The sequence below is a fragment of the Gouania willdenowi genome, chromosome 19 (genome assembly GCF_900634775.1).
Source record: "Gouania willdenowi chromosome 19, fGouWil2.1, whole genome shotgun sequence".
NCBI classification, from domain to species: Eukaryota; Metazoa; Chordata; class Actinopteri; order Blenniiformes; family Gobiesocidae; genus Gouania; species Gouania willdenowi.
In genome coordinates, this window is record NC_041062.1 from 9322521 (window position 1) to 9342823 (window position 20303).

At 37.4% G+C, this 20303-nt stretch overlaps 1 protein-coding gene across 1 annotated transcript; it reads right to left on the reverse strand.

The window, feature by feature from the left end:
• Positions 1–928: 928 nt before the first annotated feature.
• Positions 929–10921, reverse strand: LOC114481562 (plexin domain-containing protein 1-like). Its single transcript, XM_028476497.1, has 13 exons — positions 10757–10921; positions 6988–7139; positions 5946–6089; positions 4853–4922; positions 4637–4759; positions 4450–4568; positions 4266–4353; positions 2875–2970; positions 2728–2809; positions 2338–2398; positions 2138–2255; positions 1470–1630; positions 929–1316 (listed from the first exon to the last, which is right to left on the reverse strand). The coding sequence occupies exons 1-13, from the start codon at positions 10821–10823 to the stop codon at positions 1203–1205; spliced, it is 1395 nt and encodes a 464-aa protein (XP_028332298.1). The 5' UTR covers positions 10824–10921; the 3' UTR covers positions 929–1202.
• Positions 10922–20303: the final 9382 nt, after the last annotated feature.

A 20303-nucleotide genomic window follows, 5' to 3' on the forward strand; every position in this document is an offset into this window, starting at 1 on the left:
ACAAAAACACCACCAAACAAAGCGTCGTTTGGAGCTATAAGCAATGTCTCGCTCTTCCACTTTTCTCACTCACTAAGCCGTGGGCGGGGCCACGTGATTGACAGGCGCTGACCTGCCCACTTTGAATAATTTCTAATACTTCGCTTTGCACTTGGTGAGTGACTGATTTAAAACTTAGATTTAACATTTAGGTTTACATGTAACATTTAGATTTAACATTTAGATTTAACTTTTACATTTAGATTTAACATGAATTATTTTTCATGTTTACACATTTTTAACAATGATACAGAACATGCTGTTTTACATGAATTTCTGTTTGAAATAAGAGAAATGAGCTAAATGTTCAAAATATGTTGGCTATGAAACAGTGGCAGAGATTTTACATTTTACATTGACATAGTTTGGAGTCAAGTGATTCTTAAACTAATTTCCACGTGTTTAGAAATTGTAAATAAAACCAAATTGGCCTTTTTGTCCACAAAATTCAGGTTTAGGTGGAACAGCATCTCCTAATGGCTAAAAAGCATGTTTTTAAGGGACTAGTTTTTATGTTTTTAGCTGGGTGTGTTTTTCCATGTTTTCTCATTGTTGTTAAATGCAAAAGGTGGAAATCTGTTAAACCAGTGACTACTGACTGGTTTCTGACACATTTAGTGCTCTTATTGATGATATGCAATGAAAGACTCCTCTTCATCTTTTTATATGAGGCATCAGTAAATATATTTGATGCGTTTGGATCATTTCTTTGTTAAATGATTCGTTAAACACACAAACACTCAGTCAGGGCTGGACTTTATTTCTCTGTGGACAGAAACAGCAAAGACAACCCTTTTAAAATGAGTTTTTCTAAGTTCTGAAAAATGTACAGAGACGAACATAAACTCCACGGTTTGTAATGAATTAGACTTTTAATCTTTGACCTTTGGACGAGGGTGAAATAGAATGAACTGAAATCAAAAAGAGAAACAATGAGCTGAACGCTTGCAGTTTAAAGGCAAAAAAAAAAATCATAATTACTCAGTAAAAATACCAACATCCCCACAGAAAGCCAATATTATAGATAAAGAGCTTTTATCTCAGTAATCAGTTCTTGCTGTAGGGATATTGGTATTTATTTCCCAGTGGAGTGAGGATGAAAATGAGAACTTGTGCGTCTGCCTACAGTACAGCATCTGTCCTGAGGGGCCACTGTTCCCTCCTCAGCTGCATTGCTCCGCCTCCATAAAACCGTCTTTCTCGTGACCTCCGAGCTCCACCTCAGCGTAGCTTTGATTGTGAAACTTCATGGAAGGCCAATAGTTGTTGGAGCGTCTCTGCAGAGAGACGAGAAACACCCATTAACATAAACCAATTACATATATTATCATATGTAACTACACACAGGTCAATTCAAGGATTTTGAACTGTCGTTATGTGCATGAACATGTAGATAATGAAATGCCCTTCAAAATAAAATTCTTGATTACCTGCATGAGGTAGAAAGGCGAAGCAGCCGTGGGGTGTGTGTTGACATAATAAACAACCAGCAGGGTCAGAATTACCAGGAGAACCAAAGCGGCCACTACACCGGCAATGATGGCTGTGCTCTCAGAGACTCCAGAGTCCTTAGGAGGAGGAACCTGCAAGTCTGAGAGCAGGGAATAGAGAGCATCGGTCCCAGATGGATACATAAATTAATATGAATTTAAATAAAATGTTGTTACATAATTTTCTTGGAATTTTTTAGAATTTTCCCAAAAAAAAATAGAATTTCCCCCAAAAAATATTAAAAATGTTCCCAAAAATATTTAAATTTTCTTAAAAATACTTAACTTTTACCAAAAATATTGAAACATTTTTAAATTGAATTTTCTCAAAAATATTCACATTTTTCCAAAAACATTGAAATTTTTCCAAAAATACTGAAAATTTTCCAAAAATATTAAAAAATTTTCCAAAAATATAAAGAATTCCCAAAAATGTTTAAATTTCCCCCAAAAAAGATATTTTTCTCAAAAACATTTCAATGTTTCCAAAAATATAACAAATTTCTCCCAAAAATGAAGTTTCCCCAAAATATTCAAATTTTCCCAAAATATTTGAAGTTTCAACAAAAAGCTTAACATTTCCTTTATAAGCTGTGTGAGCAGCTCACCACTGGTCACTGATTGGTTCTCAGGTTGAGCTGATGTCGGTGTGGGACTGAGGAAGGACTGGTTAAAGGAGCTCAGAGAACCTTCAGGTGTCGGAAACTCCTCACAGACGCTTTTAGCCTGAAAAATCCAACAGGAAGGCACCATGGAACCATTGGTGAGGACCTGTGGACTAACTGGGTGCAGCCGTGTGGTTTCTCACCTCCTCTGGACAGTTGTAATCCAACCACTCCTGTCTGTGTCGGTCAATGCCATTGGAACATCTGAGAAAAAACAGAGCCGTGTCTTTGGACTTTGTGTTTCCATGGAGACAGTGTGTGAGACATTTTCCCAAAAATATTGAAATTTGTCCAAAAATATTAGAATTTTCCCAAAGATGTTTGCATTTTCCAAAGAATATTTAAATTTTATAAAAGATATTTCAATTTTACCCCAAATATTAGTTTTCCCATTTTTTTTAAAAATTTCCCATAAATATTAAAATTTTCTTAGAATTATTAAAATTTTCCCAAAAATATTGAAATGTTCCCAAAAAAGTTACATTTTTCCCAGAATTAATGAAGTGTGTGAGACCGTGTGTGAGACGTGTCACCTCTGTAGAGTGTTGCACCAACCACAGCCCAGCGACGCATTGGCGGAGAGGCAGAGCTCGCAGGAAGAGAGCTGCACACAGGCTGAGGGACAGAAAGTGTTTAAAGAGGAGATAAACCTCACTGATGTGTCAGCGTGAAAAACTCACTGGGCAGAGGAGTGAACACGAAGGAGGATCCACTGACAATCTTTGTGGTGTCTATCTCCACACGGTGATACTCGTAGATCTGACGTCGGCTCACGTCTTCAAATAAACACCATTTTACAACAATGGGACAGAAATCAGTGAAATTTCTCAAGATTTTTTAAATTTTTTTCTAAAACATTTTGCATTTTTGCAAATTCCTTTTCCAGAGTACATCTGTTTTTATGTACTGCAAGTTTACAGTGCTTTTCAATTGATTCATATTTTTAAAAATATCCATAAAAAAAATAAAATATGTAAATCTAAAATATTTTCATCAAATTCATTTGAATTTACTCAAAAACATTGTTTTCTAGTTTTTCTGCAAGTTTTAGATTTTCCTTCAAAACATTAAGATTTTGTGCACTTCCTTCAAATTTGTAAAATAATAGCTTAATAAAAATAGTGAATGGTGGATCTTGTACAATTAGCTTTTCAAAGTGAGAACTCATACTGTCCTTTTCACGCTCGTAATAATCGCTTTACCATCAATAACAATACATTTTATTTATAAGAACTTTTCAAAAACTCAAAAAACTTTACAGTTGTTAAAACAACTACAAAAGTTTAAAAAAAAAACCTACCAACAATAAAGGAAAATACAGAAAATGCAAGAGTAGGAAAGAGAGAAGGTCTGTCGCTTTAATACTGTTTCTCCCATCGGTTTTACAAAAGTGCTCAAATATACGCATCATTCCCGGGAAGAGTCTGGTAGTAGTCAGTGTTTTCTTCAACCAGGGGTCACCTGTGTGGAACCGAGGGGACTGCCCTAGCTTCCGTACTGCTGCTGAGCTGCTTCCATCGGTTTCGGATTGGCCGAAAAATCCTGGACACCTCCTCGAGTCCGAATATGTGTAATATTAATAATATGAACACTATTAAAACACTAAAGATCTCTGGAATAACATTACAAACGCTGTTAGGTTGGAAATATCCACAGAGTAAACAAGCTTGTTTACGTTTATTTATTTACCGTTCAACCTATGATGACCCCACCCCCCCTCCCCAGGTCGCGCATGCGCAGTTCCAGAGTGTGAAAAGGCTTATTGTGTTTGGAAAAAAAAAAAATATATATATATATATATATGTGTGTGTGTGTGTGTATATAAAAAGCTGTGAATTTTCCTCAAATTTTTATTTTATTTATTTATTTTTTATTTATTTACTTTCATTTTTTTTTACCTCTAATATTTTTCAGTTTCTCAAACAACACTTTGAAATTTCTCAAAAAATCTTTAAAATTTCTCAAAAAATCTTTGAAATTTCTTCAAACTCTCTGAAGTTTTCTTAAAAATCTGTGAATAATGATCAATAATCAGAGATGGTTCAGTGATGATTAGAACTGACTGTCTAACCTGAGGGGAGGACAGACGTGAAGGCGTCAGACAGTCCTACTTTAGCAGGATGATCACTGGAGTTCAGGTTCTCCACAGGAACGGGAATCTGAGAAACCACATGAAGCACATGAATCTCTCATCTGTGTATTATCTATATATCTCTATTTATGTATATCTATATCTTTATATATGTATATCTGACATCTCTGTAGTTGAAGACGATGGATCCGTTGTGGTGCAGCGCTGCCTGGAAGGTGAACGCTCCTTCATCCTCTCTGTCCTTCAGACGGACTTTGTCCCACTGCACAGCAAACAGGTGTCCTGTAGACACACAGATGTCTTGTTTACCTGTGTGTGGGTGTGTGTGTGTGTGCGGAGCCACCACCCACCGTTGTCCCAGTAACCCACTGTGGAGTCCCCAGAAAAGCTGGGGTCAAAGTTGGCCATGAGCGGAGCCACGTACTGAGTGGCCGTCAGCATCCGATGACTCATCTCCCCCATGAAGATGAAACCTGAAGATGAAACCATCATCATCACCACCTTTTCTTTCTCTTGTCATTATTCAACGTGTTCCTCCACTTATCACCAAAACCAAACAAACTCACCTCCAGTTGCCACGATGATTTGTCTCACGTTGTGTCCATAATAAGGGAAATCAAAGGACAGCGCCACCCGCTGGAGGAAAGAGAAATAACATTTTAAAGAGCGAGCGTGTGTGTGTGCCACACAGGAAGCAGAAAGTAGTCTGTAATGAGTCTTAACATCTTTATTGTTTGTTAAAGCAGAACTAAGAAACTTGCACTTAGCGCACCCCCTAAAGGTCTCTTTTGTTTTTGTCACTGCCGTAAAAACTCTGCACCCCCCGCGTCCTGCTCCGGCCCACAGCTACATGCGCACCTTTTCTCTTCCAAGACAGTAACAACTGATCACTGAAAAATCCTATTACAACAGTGACACTAAGGGTGCTTTCACACATATAGTCCCATGTGACCATGTGAACAGTATGAGGAAGAGAGACAAGTCAAATAAATGAATGATATGGGAGTAATACGGAAGGGAGTGTGAAAATGTGCGTGATGTGTTTGACTGTGTGTGACAAAGCAGCTCTGAAAATGGATGGATGGATAGAAAGATGGATGGATATTTGTGTGTGTGCTGCCTGATGGAGCGCTGGGTTGAGAGTGTGTGTGCCTGTTGCCGCGACGACGGTGGAGTTGCTCCATTCCTCGGTCAAAGGTCTTCTCTGCCTTTTTTTTTCTGGTTCCGCCATGATATAAGTTTGAGAAAAGTGAATATGTAGACAACAGCGTGCATAATCTAGCATTAGTTTGTATTGGGCTGTCGTAAAGCAGTGCGTCTTGCCGCTGGGTCAGAGGCAGGGAAAGTTGCAAGTGCTGTTTTCTGGCCAGAGACAGCAGGGAGAGATGAATGACCCCCAATCACCCCATAAACACTTGTATTACCCTCACAGGGACTATGAGAAGGATTTATTAAGGTGAAAAAGTTAGTTCTGCTTTTTATTGTCGTTTTGTGTGACTCATTTGGGGTTTCTTTTGGGATTTTTGTCGATGTTTAGTGCCCTTTTTGTTTTGTTTTTTGTTTATTTTATCTTTTTGATCAGTTGTCTGTCATATTTCTTCCATTGATCGTGCGTCCCTAAGCGTTGTTCTGGAGGTGGTGTGTGTGTGTGTGTCTTACAACAGCCTGCCGATGTGCATTGGACAGGATTCCGTGGATTCGGACTTGACTGTTATTCACGTTGTTGAAGTCGATCCAGAAGTTTTGCGTCTGTTCGTCGTTGGGACCGAAACTTTTCCAGGTGTAGTAGCGCTTGGAGTCCTCCTGTCAGACAGGGGGCGCCCATCAACCACGGAACAGATTATATTTTTTAATATAAATGGAACTTACGTCTTCTAAACACTGCAAACTAATGCAAAGGCTAACAGTCATATCAGCAAATCCATTGAAAATAAATGTTTCGATTGATTACGATAAAAAACAAATCTGTTCTATACACAAGTGCAATGCTAAAGCTAAAATAAACATGCAAAATCTGACAGTTGAATCAGCAAACCCACACCAGCTAATGTCATGAAATCAACACAATCTAAACAAAGCAGAAACAGTTAGCTCGTTAGTGCTAATGCTAACAGTCCTACTAGCAAACCCAGAACAGAATTGTAGTCTAAGTTGTTTATACGTAGGCTACGTGAGTGTAATGCTAATAGCTAAAAGGTTAATGGAAACGGCTGGCTTGCTAGTGCTAATGCCAACAGTCAGCTTTGTAATGTTAGCACTAACAGTCTTTTTCCGAAACCCAAAATGCATTGGAATCTGACGTAAATGCTCACAGTGAAATAATTACAATTTAAACAAAGCTATTTTATACAGGAATGTTAAGCTAGTAGCTAAAAGGCTTATATCCACATGTCTTGCTAATGCTAACAATCGTCTTATTCATGCTAATAGTCATGTCAGTCGTTACTGAGTTGTTGGAGTCGGACATTAATGCTAACAATGAAATAATTACAATAAAAACAAGGCTATTTTGTACAGGAATGTTATGCTAGAAGCTAAAAGACTTAAATCAACATGTTTTGCTAATGCTAACAATCATTAATGCTAATGGTCATGTCAGTCGGTATTGCATTGTTGGAGTTATTCAAATTAAAGCTAAACATGAGCGTAATGGTTGTGCTGCTATTGCTAAGCTAGCTGTTGAAGGTTTGCAGGTTCTCACCACAAACCCTGTCGCGTTATCTCCCAGCACGATGTCCACTCCTCCTCCTCCTCCGTCTGTGCTGCGAGTTTCCCTGAGGTTCGGATTCTTCTGCTTCCAAAAAAAACCAGCGGGAATGCCGTCCGTCCAACTATCACTTTCCCTCCAAATGTCTGCAAATAGGAAGCAGGAAGTCAGCGACAGGAAGTCAGCGACAGGAAGTCAGCGACAGGAAGTCAGCGACAGGAAGTCAGCGACAGGAAGTCAGCGACAGGAATGCTTGAGCTCAGCCTACACGGTAATTCCACAAGTTTACCTGATACCATCAGAGCCAATGCAACAGTTACGGCCATAGATATAAAACATAGATAGGACAGGTTCAGTATTTGCTTGGATTGGGATCAAATGACGGCCATTTTTGCTGAGACTAAGTCCACCTTAGGCGGAGTTTGAGACTCTTACCAGAGGGGGCAAAGGAAAAGATAGAATTTAATATATAGCCCGTCTCGAGATTTGCGCCAACCACAATGTGTGTAACATATACAACAATACAAAAATGATTAGGAACAGAATTGATAATGTTGACTACCAAAATGTTCGTTGATGTGTCGTGACGTCCACCGTCCTAAAGGGATTAAACGGGGATTAAACACTTCTCAAATACAGCAGCATATCACAAGTATCCTATACCGTTTTAAAGCTTAGAATCTCACATTGTTAGCCATATCAGCCATTCTAAGACACCACCATCACAGCAAACACATTCAATTATTTTGTCAAACTTTGGAAAAAAATTAATTTAAAAAATGGCGGCATAAACAAGTTAGCACTCCTCATCTTTAAAGCGATGCCATATCTTACTGAATTCATATGTTCCATCAAAAAATCCTATGAATCCCAGAATTTAGTCAAAATACAGTAAAATAAAAATGTAACGTTCTATTTTCAAGAAGAAAGCAGTTCCGCCCTAATCAAATCAACATTTTTAGAAATTGATTAGAATTAGAAATTCATAATATTTATTTTTTTGCTGCAGTACCATACATGAACTACTGGGTGCAGTGTTGCTTTACCATTTACATTGTGAAGAAGAATTGCGCAACAGAAGAAGAACTAAGTCACATGATTAGAGCTTTAATTTTTAAAAGAACAACAAATTAATTCATATATATTTTGTACAGTCACTGTGTTTTACGGCACTTAAAATATTTATATATTATCTACATTATTATAAGAATTGTATTTTTTGGGAAAGCTGCTCCCCCTGCCCTCCCACATACTCTGCGTATGGAGTCCACTCCCATTCAAAGCTCCATCTGTTCATTCCGTGCAGAGCTTCATACTGGGAGGATCCAAACTGGGTCAGTAATGGTTTAATCCAGACAGGAAGTGAGGTCACTCCTCAGAATCAGAGAAACTTCATGGTTCTCGTTCACACTGTGAACTGTCTCCCACCTTCCTGCTTCTTCTTTAAGTGTTCTCATGTGTGAAAGAAGGAAATTCCCTGCAGCACGGGGGCATATGGAATTCACTGGGATGACTGGAAGGTCTGGTTTACACATGTGGAATATGTCGAGGGAATGTTGGACCGGAAAACAACTTCCTTGGGATGAAAAGCCAACGACTGCAGAGGGAAAGAAAACGACGCTAAAGTTACAGAATCATCTTTGAACCTGTTCAGGTGGATTCACCGAGTAGCACACGCTTGATCCCCAATGTTCCCATCAGCACCAGCTAGAAATTCCTCAACATTTGAGACCAAAGTTCAGGACTTTTGGAAGAGTTTCACAGAATGAGCAAAAACAGGGAAAATATGGAAATGAATATCAGAGCAATTCCCAAACAATGAGGGAATAAAACCAAAGTAATGTCTTCTCTGTGGAATCATGTATATTTTCCTGGTAAATTTTGAGAAAAAGAAATGAAATTCTCATAAATCAAGCTCAGCATCCTTAACTTTATTCAGACCCAGTGAGAGCAGGTGAGCGTGTGAACATCTGTCAGGTTTCCCCCGAGAGTTTCACACACTAATCAGCTGATGATCAGTCAGTGGACGGGTTGTAGAAAAACTCAAACTGAAGCTGAACCTCGGGAAATGTCAGAAGTTCCTTTTTCACGAGAAAATCTTTAGAGCTTTTCAATAAATTATGTCATAACTATCAATGTATAATATAATATCCATCCATCCATTTCCGATCCGCTTGTTCTTTGTTTTCAGGGTCACTGGGGTCTGCTGGGGCCTATCTCCAGCTCTCATTGGGCGTTAGGTGGGAGTACACCCTGGTGCCAGTCCATCGCAGGGTAACACATTCACATACACACAACCACTTACACTCGCATAAAGTCCAAAAGTACAGTTTTTGCATTGTGGGAGGAAGCCCCAGCAAGACATAATGTAACGTAACGTAACATAACATAATGTATTTAAAAGCACTTTTAAATCAAATGTATTAGAATATATAATGTAACATAACAAAAGTTGTATTATCATGTGATAAAAATAAAATATAACATAATATAGTATAACGTGATACAATATAATATAACATCATATAATGTGATGTAATATATACCATATACAGTATGTTGTACTTTGGCATTGATTTGCTGCAGAGCTTGAAGTGGATTCACAGGAGAGACTGAAAAGTGGAGCAGGAACAAGGCTGACTAAAAATATGACATCTCTAAGGAGGACACACACACACACACACACACACACACATTTTTACTGGTGAAGTATATTGGAAAAACATTATTATGTTATGATTTTAACAATATTTTTCACGCATCCATTGTGTTTAAATGTGAATGGCATTGGCTTTTAAATTATGTTCATTATTATTATTCAGTTATATTAATATTATTTATATATATAATATCGTATTTGTCTGTTTCTTTTTGTTACTTATAATGTATTTATCCTACATCAAATAATTAACTTTTTCATTTTATTTAACTTTACCTCATATTTTAATAAAAGCTTTGGGCATCAAAGCTTTGTAAAGCACTTATTTTTAGCCTAATGTCCCATTTCATGACCTCGAAACATATTTCTTCTGAAATCCAGCCTTTTTCCACATTATTTATTTACTTATTTATTTATCTTCAAACACTTCAATGTCTTCAATGCAAAACAACACCAAGATCACACACAAAACGGACACAAAAAAACAGCGACAATACAAAAACAATTTAACAAAACCATACAAAACTATAACGACATTAGGCTAAAAATGCACTTGCAGAACAGAAAACAACAGTAAAAATGCAAAATTATCTTAATAACACACAAGACATCAAGATTGTTTTTAAAAAAGAATCATAATAGAAAATACATCCAAAGCCCCAAATAATGACAACAATTTACATAGAATGACTTTAAAAATACACACAAAACCTTCAAAGTAGACAAAATTACTCCAAAAAATACACATAATGTAAATAAATTCCACAGAAACATGCCAACTGACTCCTAGAAACACCAAAACAACTCCAAAGTTCATTAAATAATTACAAAAACACACAAAATGACTCCAAAAAACACAACAGCATCAACGTGACACATGGAATACTCTGAAAGCACACATACATGACACAAATAAAGACAAGCAGAAGTAAATAAAGGAGGAAGAGCATTTGGTTTGTTTCTCAATGAGTGTGAAACATCACCAAAAGTTTAGTTTTAAAGTCAAACCGTATGCAGTGTAACTTGTCACAACTGCAGCAGTTTGAGCAGTTGTGTGTGTGCATATTTCATAAAGAGGCTGTTTGTGTTGGAAAATCCCCTCACCTTCAGTCCAGGGCCGTCCCAGCTCAGCCTGGGATAAACAGAGGAGGAGAAGAGCGCACAGATCCATGTTTTCCAGCTCCTTCGCTCCTTGGACTCCTTCCTCCTCCTCCTCTTCCTCACTCCAGCTCAGCCGTGCTGGTCTGAAGAATCCATCCCAGTGAACGTAGAGAGGCTGTGCTCAGTCGCTCCTCCTTTCTCTCACAGCAAAATATTCCTGCCCTTCTTTCCGAAGGAAAGCATATCTCTCTCATCTGGAGACTTTAGAGCAGACACGGAGAAGTGGTGATCCAATTTTGCATGACCCCCAAAGTAAACACACAAAAAACATACAAAACAACACTAATTCACAAAATTACTCCAAAAACACAGAGAATGGCAACAAAGACACAAAATTTCTCCAAAAACACACATAATTATTCAAAAAATGACACAAATGTAACAACACAAAACCTAAAATGACTCCAAAATCACATAAAATAATAAAAATGCACAAAAAGACACTCAAAAAAAACTCACTGAAATGACTCTGATAGAAATATACACAGAATGACTACAAAAATGCAAAAAAATACACAAAATGTCTCCAAAATTGGATTAAATGATTTGGGCCATAGTATATAGTCATCCTAAAGATATAAATCCTTGTTTTACTCAGAAATAAAATGGATGAAAAGTGACCAAAAATGGTGGAAAAGGTGGTGAAATGGGATTTAAGAAAACACAGAAATTGGTTAAATGGTAAAAAGACTTTAATGTCAATATTGGAAAAAATATAATAGAAACAATTACTTTAAACAGGCAAATAATGGGCATGACAAATCGTGAATTTGCTTAAATTGGCAAAAATAAGCATGAAATATGGTGAAAAGAGGTTAAAAGTGACGACAATGGTTCAACGTATGTGACATTAGGTGGAAAAGTGGTGGAAAGGGTTTCTAAGTGCTGACAATGTCATGAAAGTAGGAAAAAAGGGCAGAAAAGGCAGTGAAATTTGATGAAGAAGTGGCAGAAATGGGAGTAATATAGCAAAACAAAAGAAACAGTGATGAACATAGCAAGTTTGGTGTAGTTTCAGCAAAAATGTTAAAACAAGTGAAAATGGGCTTAAAATGGTCAAAAGATATTCTTAGCTTCTTGAAGGCATCTGGGGACCCCCTCCCAGTGAGGGGGTCATGAGCGGATGACAAAATAACAGATTACCTCACAGGCGAAAACATTACAAAAATAAAGTGAATGAAGGAATGAAAGGAAATGAAAGTAATACTTCTCCTGAATGATGTGGGTAGATTCTTTGTCTATTGTCCTCTTCAGAAGTCTGAATTTCTTCCACTTCCTCTTCTGCCTCGTCTTTCACTTCCTCAGCGACCACAACTTTCTTCTTTCACTATTTTTTACTTCCATTTTTTTCTGCACTTCCATTTCCTCTCACTTCCTCTCTCTCAGTGGCTGTAGCTCCTTTCATCATCAAACCTCAGTTTTTATTCTTTTTACTTTCTTCCCACAATTGTTTCTGATGAAGTTTCTTCTTCTTGTTCAGATTTCATCTTCTTCAGCTTTTTGGCCTCCTTGGCTTTGATCTTCATGGCTTTACTGTATGTGCCGCAGTTGTTTTACCCACTCTAGGGCCTGTTGGTGTGAATTCACCCTAAAAGCTTGTAAACCTTGAACATAGGGCGTGGCTGTTTCAACGTTACTCAGAAAATCTGCAAATTTACCAAGATCTTCATTAGCTGTGTTTCCATTAACTTTTCAGACGTTTCGATATTGAAATGTGTCGCAAAAGTGTCATGGAAATACTTGGTCACATGAATGTCACGGTACGTGTAAACAGAAAGAAAAGACGGAACATTTCTTAACATTATACTTTAAAATTATTACTGCCACATTAGACGTGAAACAACAAAGGAGTGTAATCAGGAGGTACTGAACATCCGTCTTTCTGCAGCAAAGTCTTGCCTGATGAGATATCACGGGAGTTACGAGACTTCGGCCCAAAGCAACGTTCAAAGGAAACACTAAATTTAGCCAAATGGTGTCAGTCAGAGGCACAAAATGATAGAATACACTTCCAGAAAACACCAGAAGCTGTAGCAATGACCCAACCTTCAAAGCAGTCATGCACCCATAGATAATATTGTACTTTGTTCTTTTAACCCCTGACTGTTGTTTTTTATTGTAAATAATAGATGTGGTTTGCTGTCATCAGTCTGTTTAATGTTTCTCTCATTGTGCCCTGTATGTTAAATGTTATTGTTCAACTGTATTATATGTCCGCCTGCTTTAGGACAACTGAAAAAATGTAGCTATTGTGCTAACGCCGGCATATTTATGTTGTAATGTCCTAATTTAAATAAATAAATCACATGAAATGTAAATGAAATGAAATGTTCCTTAGTGTTTTTTTCTTTTCTTTTTTCTTTTTGTGGTCGTTTTGTGTCCGTTTAGTATTTTTTGTGTCGTTGTGTTGTTGTCATGTCGTAACACATAGCCCTGCCTTCCCTCGGAGCTCTTCAGCTTCTCTGGTAGGTGCTGGGTGGTGGTGGTGGTGGGGGGTGAACATTCCCACTGTGAGACCCCCAGCAGGGGGGAGGTCCATGACAATAGAGAAACACAGAGCTGCTCGTTGTTTTTGTTTGACTGTAATTACGCGTTGATTAGCTCAGCTTTAGCAGCGTGTTGGTTGTTTGGGGTTTATCTGCTGCTAGCCGGAGGCAGGACGACTGATGGAGGAGCAGATAGGGATGGAGACGGAGAGGACAAGCTACACCATGACCAACCAAAGAGTTAGCATTAGCATTAGAGTCTTGGACTTGTCCTGTAGTCCCTTCTGATTATTGAGTCCAACTTCAAATTGTTATTTTAGCCCTCGTGAGTCTTTTTCGAACTCATTTGAATTGAATATTTATTTAACAATTTCAGCCCATTTTTGCTTATTTTTACCCTTTTTCTGCCATATTTTAGCATTTTCATCACTTTTTCATACCATATTTTTCTCCATTTAATGCATTTTTGCTACATTACTCCCATTTCTGCCACTTCTCCATCACATTTCAATGCCTTTTCAGCACATTTTTTTCCCCTTTCACGTCATTTTCAGCACTTATAAACCTTTTCCACCACTTTTCCACCTAATGTTACATGTTGACCCATTATTGTCACTTTTAACCTCTTTTCACCATATTTCATGCTTGTTTTTTTGCCAACTCAACCACATTCACCATTTGTCATGGCCATTATTTCGCAGTTTAAACTAATTGTTCCAATATTGAGACTTTGAACCCTTTTTACCACTTTTTCTGTTTGTTTTTGCCCACTATAATGCAACTTTTAACCAATTTCCGTGGTTTTTAAAATCCCATTTCGCCACCTTTTCCACCATTTTTGGTCACTTTTAACTTCTATTAAAACAAGGATTAACATTATTAAGATGACTATATATAATAGTAAACTTCCTGGATAGCAGTGGATAATATTCAGATGACTAAATGTGGTTATCACAGATTGATAGAACAATGGACCATCATTTTGCTGACTTTATGACTCTTTTCTCCAACCGTTTGTGATCCATTAGTCCTTCCTCCGATCGGAGACGCAGCTCCAGCGTTCCCCACAGGGAATCACAACATGCTAATTCAGGCTAACGCTGTGAGTGTAATCAGTTAGCGTACACAATAGAGCCATTAGCCCACCGTGAATAAGCATTAGCTGGTGATTATACAAACCTCACCAATTGCTTTTAATGGGAGCCGCAGACAAAGTTAATAAACTTTAACAAATCTGAGAAACGTTTTTAATAAAACAAATTTCCATAACAAACAAACAACAAATTACATGCTTAATGCTTGATTTAGTGACTTAATTTTTTAAATTTTACTTTATAATGATGTTGAAACAGAAAAAAAAAGTTTGTGTGTAGTATTTGCATACAACATGATCATCTGGACTACGGTCATTAAGTATTTAATCAGGCGTTCGTCGATTTTTGTTGTTTTGTGTGTTTTTGGAGTTGTTTTGTATATTTTTGCAGTTTTTTGTGTTGTAACTGTCATTTTGTGTATTTTTCATGCTTTTTGTGTGCAACCTCAATGTCAGTATATGTGCTTATTCCATTTGGTGAGCTTAGCACTTTAGTGACCAGTCCTATATGGTTGAGTTAGCTTAGCACTTTATTGACCAGTCCTATATGGTTGGGTTAGCTTAGCACTTTAGCTTAGCACTTTATCGACCAGTCCTATATGGTTGGGTTAGCTTAGCGCTTTAGTGACCAGTCCTATATGGTTGGGTTAGCTTAGCACTTTAGTGACCAGTCCTATATGGTTGGGTTAGGTTTGCACTTTATTGACCAGTCCTATATGGTTGAGTTAGCTTAGCACTTTAGCTTAGCACTTTATCGACCAGTCCTATATGGTTGGGTTAGCTTAGCGCTTTAGTGACCAGTCCTATATGGTTGGGTTAGCTTAGCACTTTAGTGACCAGTCCTATATGGTTGGGTTAGCTTAGCACTTTAGCTTAGCACTTTATCGACCAGTCCTATATGGTTGGGTTAGCTTAGCGCTTTAGTGACCAGTCCTATATGGTTGAGTTAGCTTAGCACTTTATTGACCAGTCCTATATGGTTGGGTTAGCTTAGCACTTTAGCTTAGCACTTTATCGACCAGTCCTATATGGTTGGGTTAGCTTAGCGCTTTAGTGACCAGTCCTATATGGTTGGGTTAGCTTAGCACTTTAGTGACCAGTCCTATATGGTTGGGTTAGCTTAGCACTTTAGCTTTGCACTTTATCGACCAGTCCTATATGGTTGGGTTAGCTTAGCACTTTAGTGACCAGTCCTATATGGTTGGGCTAGGTTAGCACATAGCGGTGCAGATGGTAATCTCCAATGGTGACATTTACTGGGTTTTTAACTTTAGTCAAAGTCTGGATTTTGTATCTGACTTTTGACAAAAAATTATGTTTTTATCCATCGGTTCTCCTCCTGGGAGCGAAAGTCTGACGGTAATTACTTTTAATGAGATCAGGGTGTGTGTGTGTGTGTGTGGGGGGGGAATCCCTGCTAATTGTCCCAAGTGGGGGTCAGACAGGGTGGGGGAGGGGGAGGGGGTTACCTGTCAGTCAGTGGGCAGTGAGACGTGTCGTGCGTTTGTCTGCTTTTGTCCTCCCAGTTTGTTTGTCTGGGGGAGATAATCCACTATGTGGGACTGCTGGGGGTGGCTCCATTGTGTGACTCCCCTCCTCCTCTAACCCCCCCTCTGCTCCCTAAATGGTCACTTTGCCACATTCAGCGCCTACAGGGGGGCTATTAACTACTAATTGTCTCCTCCCGTGTGTGTGTGTGTGTGTGTGTGTGTGTGTGTGTGTGTCCTATAAAAGCCCAAACACAGTCACTGAGCATCACTCCTCTCTTCTTCTTCTCCTGCTTTTCCTGCTCTTTGCTCTTTCCTGGGGGAGATGTTTTTTTCTTTGGTGCGCGTGTGGCTGATCTACTCGTGTATGTCTATGATAGAAGCTCGTATCTGGGCCTGGATGCTCAACATGCCTCACAATCCTCCCAAAGAAGAAGCCAAAGCTCTGAGCATCACTGCAGCTAAAGCTCGTACGGTAAGATCACACCTCAGTTTATAGATCTATACATCTATACATTTACTGTATATACACCTATAGATCTATAGATTTATACATCTATACATCTATACATCTATAGTTCTATACACCTATACATTTACTGTATATACACCTATACATCTATAGATCTATACATTTATATATATATATATATATACACCTATACATTTATACATCTATATATACATATACACCTATACATCTATATATTTATAAAATTATATATCTATACACCTATATATTTATACACCTATAGATTTGTGCATCTATAGATCTATACATATATATACAGTGCCTTGCGAAAGTATTCGGCCCCCTTGAACTTTTCGACCTTTTGTTACATTTCAGCCTTCAAACTTAAAGATATAAAACAGTAATTTTTTGTGAAGAATCAACAACAAGTGGGACACAATCATGAAGTGAAACAAAATTTATTGGATATTTCAAACATTTTTAACAAATAAAAAACTGAAAAATTGGGCGTGCAAAATTATTCAGCCCCCTTAAGTTAATGCTTTGTAGCGCCACCTTTTGCTGCGATAACTGCTGTAAGTCGCTTGGGGTACTGTATGTCTCTATCAGTTTTGCAAGAGACTGGAATATTTACATCTAAAATCAAACATCTATACATCAATATGTATATAAATCCATATACCTTTACATCTATATATCCATACATTTATACATCTAAACATCTATGCATTTTATATCTTTATTATTATACTGATATTTTACAGGTTTATACTGGTATTCCATAGTAAATTGAACTTTAATGAAGGAAGCTACTTTTAATGAATTTGTTTGACCTTTCTGGATGAAAAAGAACTGATTTCATACTTTTGATTGACATGTCTATCTAAATTAAAAGGATGAGTTTTCTCTTCTAAATCTAAGTCCAGGTCTGTTATTAATATTCATGTAACACCATCGCTATATTTTACTGCTTGTTGGTGTTTGGTGTTTGTTGGTAACAGAGGAATCAGGTGATCTCGCTCTCTTCTCAGGCCGTGTGTGACACTGATCGAGCTTGTGGTCGAGGGTTTTCGTGCGACCGTCACTTTGGCGTGTGCGTTCCTCTGAGGTCAGAGGGTCATTACTGTCGCCGTGACGCACAGTGTGTGAGAGGCCTCAGCTGCATGTTTGGAAAGTGTCACCGTCACGTGCCTAACGGACACCAAGGTACCTGGGACTCATGTCATCATTTATATCACACACAGTGGGCGGGGCCACAAAGATCTGACCTGAGGGTCACATGATCAACATTCATGTCAGCATTTAGAATGATGACCAATTTGAGCATTAACTTATGTTTTTGTTGTTGTTTTGTGTGTTTTTGTTACTGTTTTGCAAGTTTTTATTGTAGTTTAGTGTTTTTTGTTATTGCTTTGTGTGGTTTTGAGTTGTTTTGTGTTTTTTATTATTGTTTTGCAAGTTTTTATTGTTGTTTTGTGTGTTTTTGTTATTTTTTTGGGTATTTGTGTTGTTTTGTGTGTTTTTGTTTATTTCGTGAGTTTTTATTGTTTTGTTTGTTGTTTTGTGAATTTTTGCTATCGTTTTGTGTATTTTGATTTCCTTTTGTGTATTTTTGTTTTTATTTTGGGTATTTTGTGTCGTCTTTGAATATTTTTCTGTCTTTTTTTGCATTTACTTTGGGAGCCACACTAAATTAGAGCGAGGGCCACATGTGGTCTCAGCGCCACCAGTTGCCCATGTCTATTGTAACACTATCAGTGATGATCCAGTAGTTGTTGGTGGTCTGATATGATGAAGCGTCTCCTCAGGGTCGAGGTGTAAACTGGACTCAGACTGCGGGGCCTCCATGTGCTGTGCTCGCCATCACGGGGAGAACGTGTGTAAACGGCGTCTGATCAGAGGACAGAGCTGCTTCGTTCCTGACGGAGGTTTAGCTTTTAGCATCAACCAGATCTGCCCATGTGACCACGGCCTGCTGTGCAGAGACAGCAGCCACGTGCCACGCACAGAGTGAGCCCTCAGATGTCATCAATACATTTAATATTTATATCATTAAGTTAATAAAACCTGTTTGTTTGTGTTCCAGGAGGGACTTTGTTTACTACACCGAGAGAACGAGCTGGACCTGTCAACCACAACCTGTCTGACCTTCACTCTTTATTTATTCTGTAAATATATTGTAAATAATGAATAAATTATCTCTTACTTTGTGATTGTAGTGTGGAGGGTTTTTTTTTTTTTTTTTAAATGAAGTTAACATTTTGTGAAATTAGGAGTTTAGTATTTTGTGATTTATTTATTTCATTTATTAGTTTATTTGACAGGAACATTCATTACATTTCCAGTAAATGTACCAGAGTTAACCAAAAAAAACAAAATTTTCCCCCCAAAGTTTTGAATTATTCAATTACGAACAAAAAATATGTTTTTTTCAAAATAAAAGAAGAATTTTAGTGGGGGTTTTTTTGGCTCCACAAAAATCATTATTTTAACTCATTTGATATACTGTAAAATGAATGACAAAATATTTTTGATACTTTTTCATAAATTGATACAATATTGTGTTCAATCTTCAAATGTTACCTTTTTGTGAGAAAAGGGACTTTTTCTCACAAACTTTTATTTTTAATCAAAAAATCTCTGTGGCATTAATATGCTGACATATGTGCAGTTAAAGCTGAGCCTCTTTGTTGTTTTTATTAAGAGCAGAGCGAGGAATTAGAAAAATCAGACATCGGCAACTTGCGGCACGGGGGCCAGATGCGACCCTCAGTTGCATTTTGTGCGGCCCTTGACGTAAACGCACAAATTTAACTCAGAAAACAAACAAGACGACAACAAAAAAATACTACAAAAAACGCACATTACGACAACGAAAATATGCAAAATGACCCAATAATACACAAAACTACAACAAAAATACACTTAATGTCTAAAAAAAACAAAATTAACGGAGATATATAAAAAAAACTATAAAAATATGCAACATAAAAACTACAACAAAAAAACCTACAAAACCACAACGAATGCACACAAAATGAAAGAAAATAATGCAAAGTGACAATAAAAACGCACCAACTGTTGTGTTAATGTGTTAATGCTCTGATTGGTCAATATTTTAAATGTTGACATGAATGTTGATCATGTGACCCTTTAGATCAGTTACAATCCCCTGCTGTGATAAAAGTTGCTGATCTGCGAGATAAAACATTCCTTCCTTTAGTTTGAGGAACAGACGTTCAGTCAGTGATGGATCAGGTTCACTGTGAGAGGGAAGAAGATCCTCATCCTTTCCATGAGAACCTTCAGCCTCAGCGTTTGTCTGAGTCACTTAAAAACGCTGCATTAGCATCTGAAAGCTGCTAAAGGGAAGATAAGGATCAGCGAGAGCATCTGAGATGAGCAGCATCAGGAATCAGAAGACTGACTTTCTCAGCTCGACTAAAACTAAAAGTTTCTTTAAAACATTAGAAAAAGAAAATCCTTTAAATAAATAAATTACTTCTTTTTTTTTTTTTCTTTTTACAAAATCTAATTTAAATATTAAAATATTGACCTTTTACGGAATAATTTATGTCCATCTCTGAACTTTGATCATCTTCCAACCTTTTTCCCACAAAATTTGGCCAAAAATCACGACATTTTAAATTATTCTGAACCCATACCTTGATTTTAAAAAATGTTTTCACCTCAATTTTATTGTCAGTTAAAAATAAAAAAAAAATCAGCAGAATTTGTTCTTAAATAAATAGTAAAAATAAATAAGATAAATAAATAAAAACAGTAAAAACAATAACCACAAAGAGAAAATAATAAAGAATAAAGAACAAAAAGAAAGAATGACAATAAAGAAAGAAAAAGACACACACACACACACACACACACACACACACACACACCCTTGTGTGGTATAAAAGCGCTGGTGGTCGGTGAACACTGTCAGAGTGGTGAC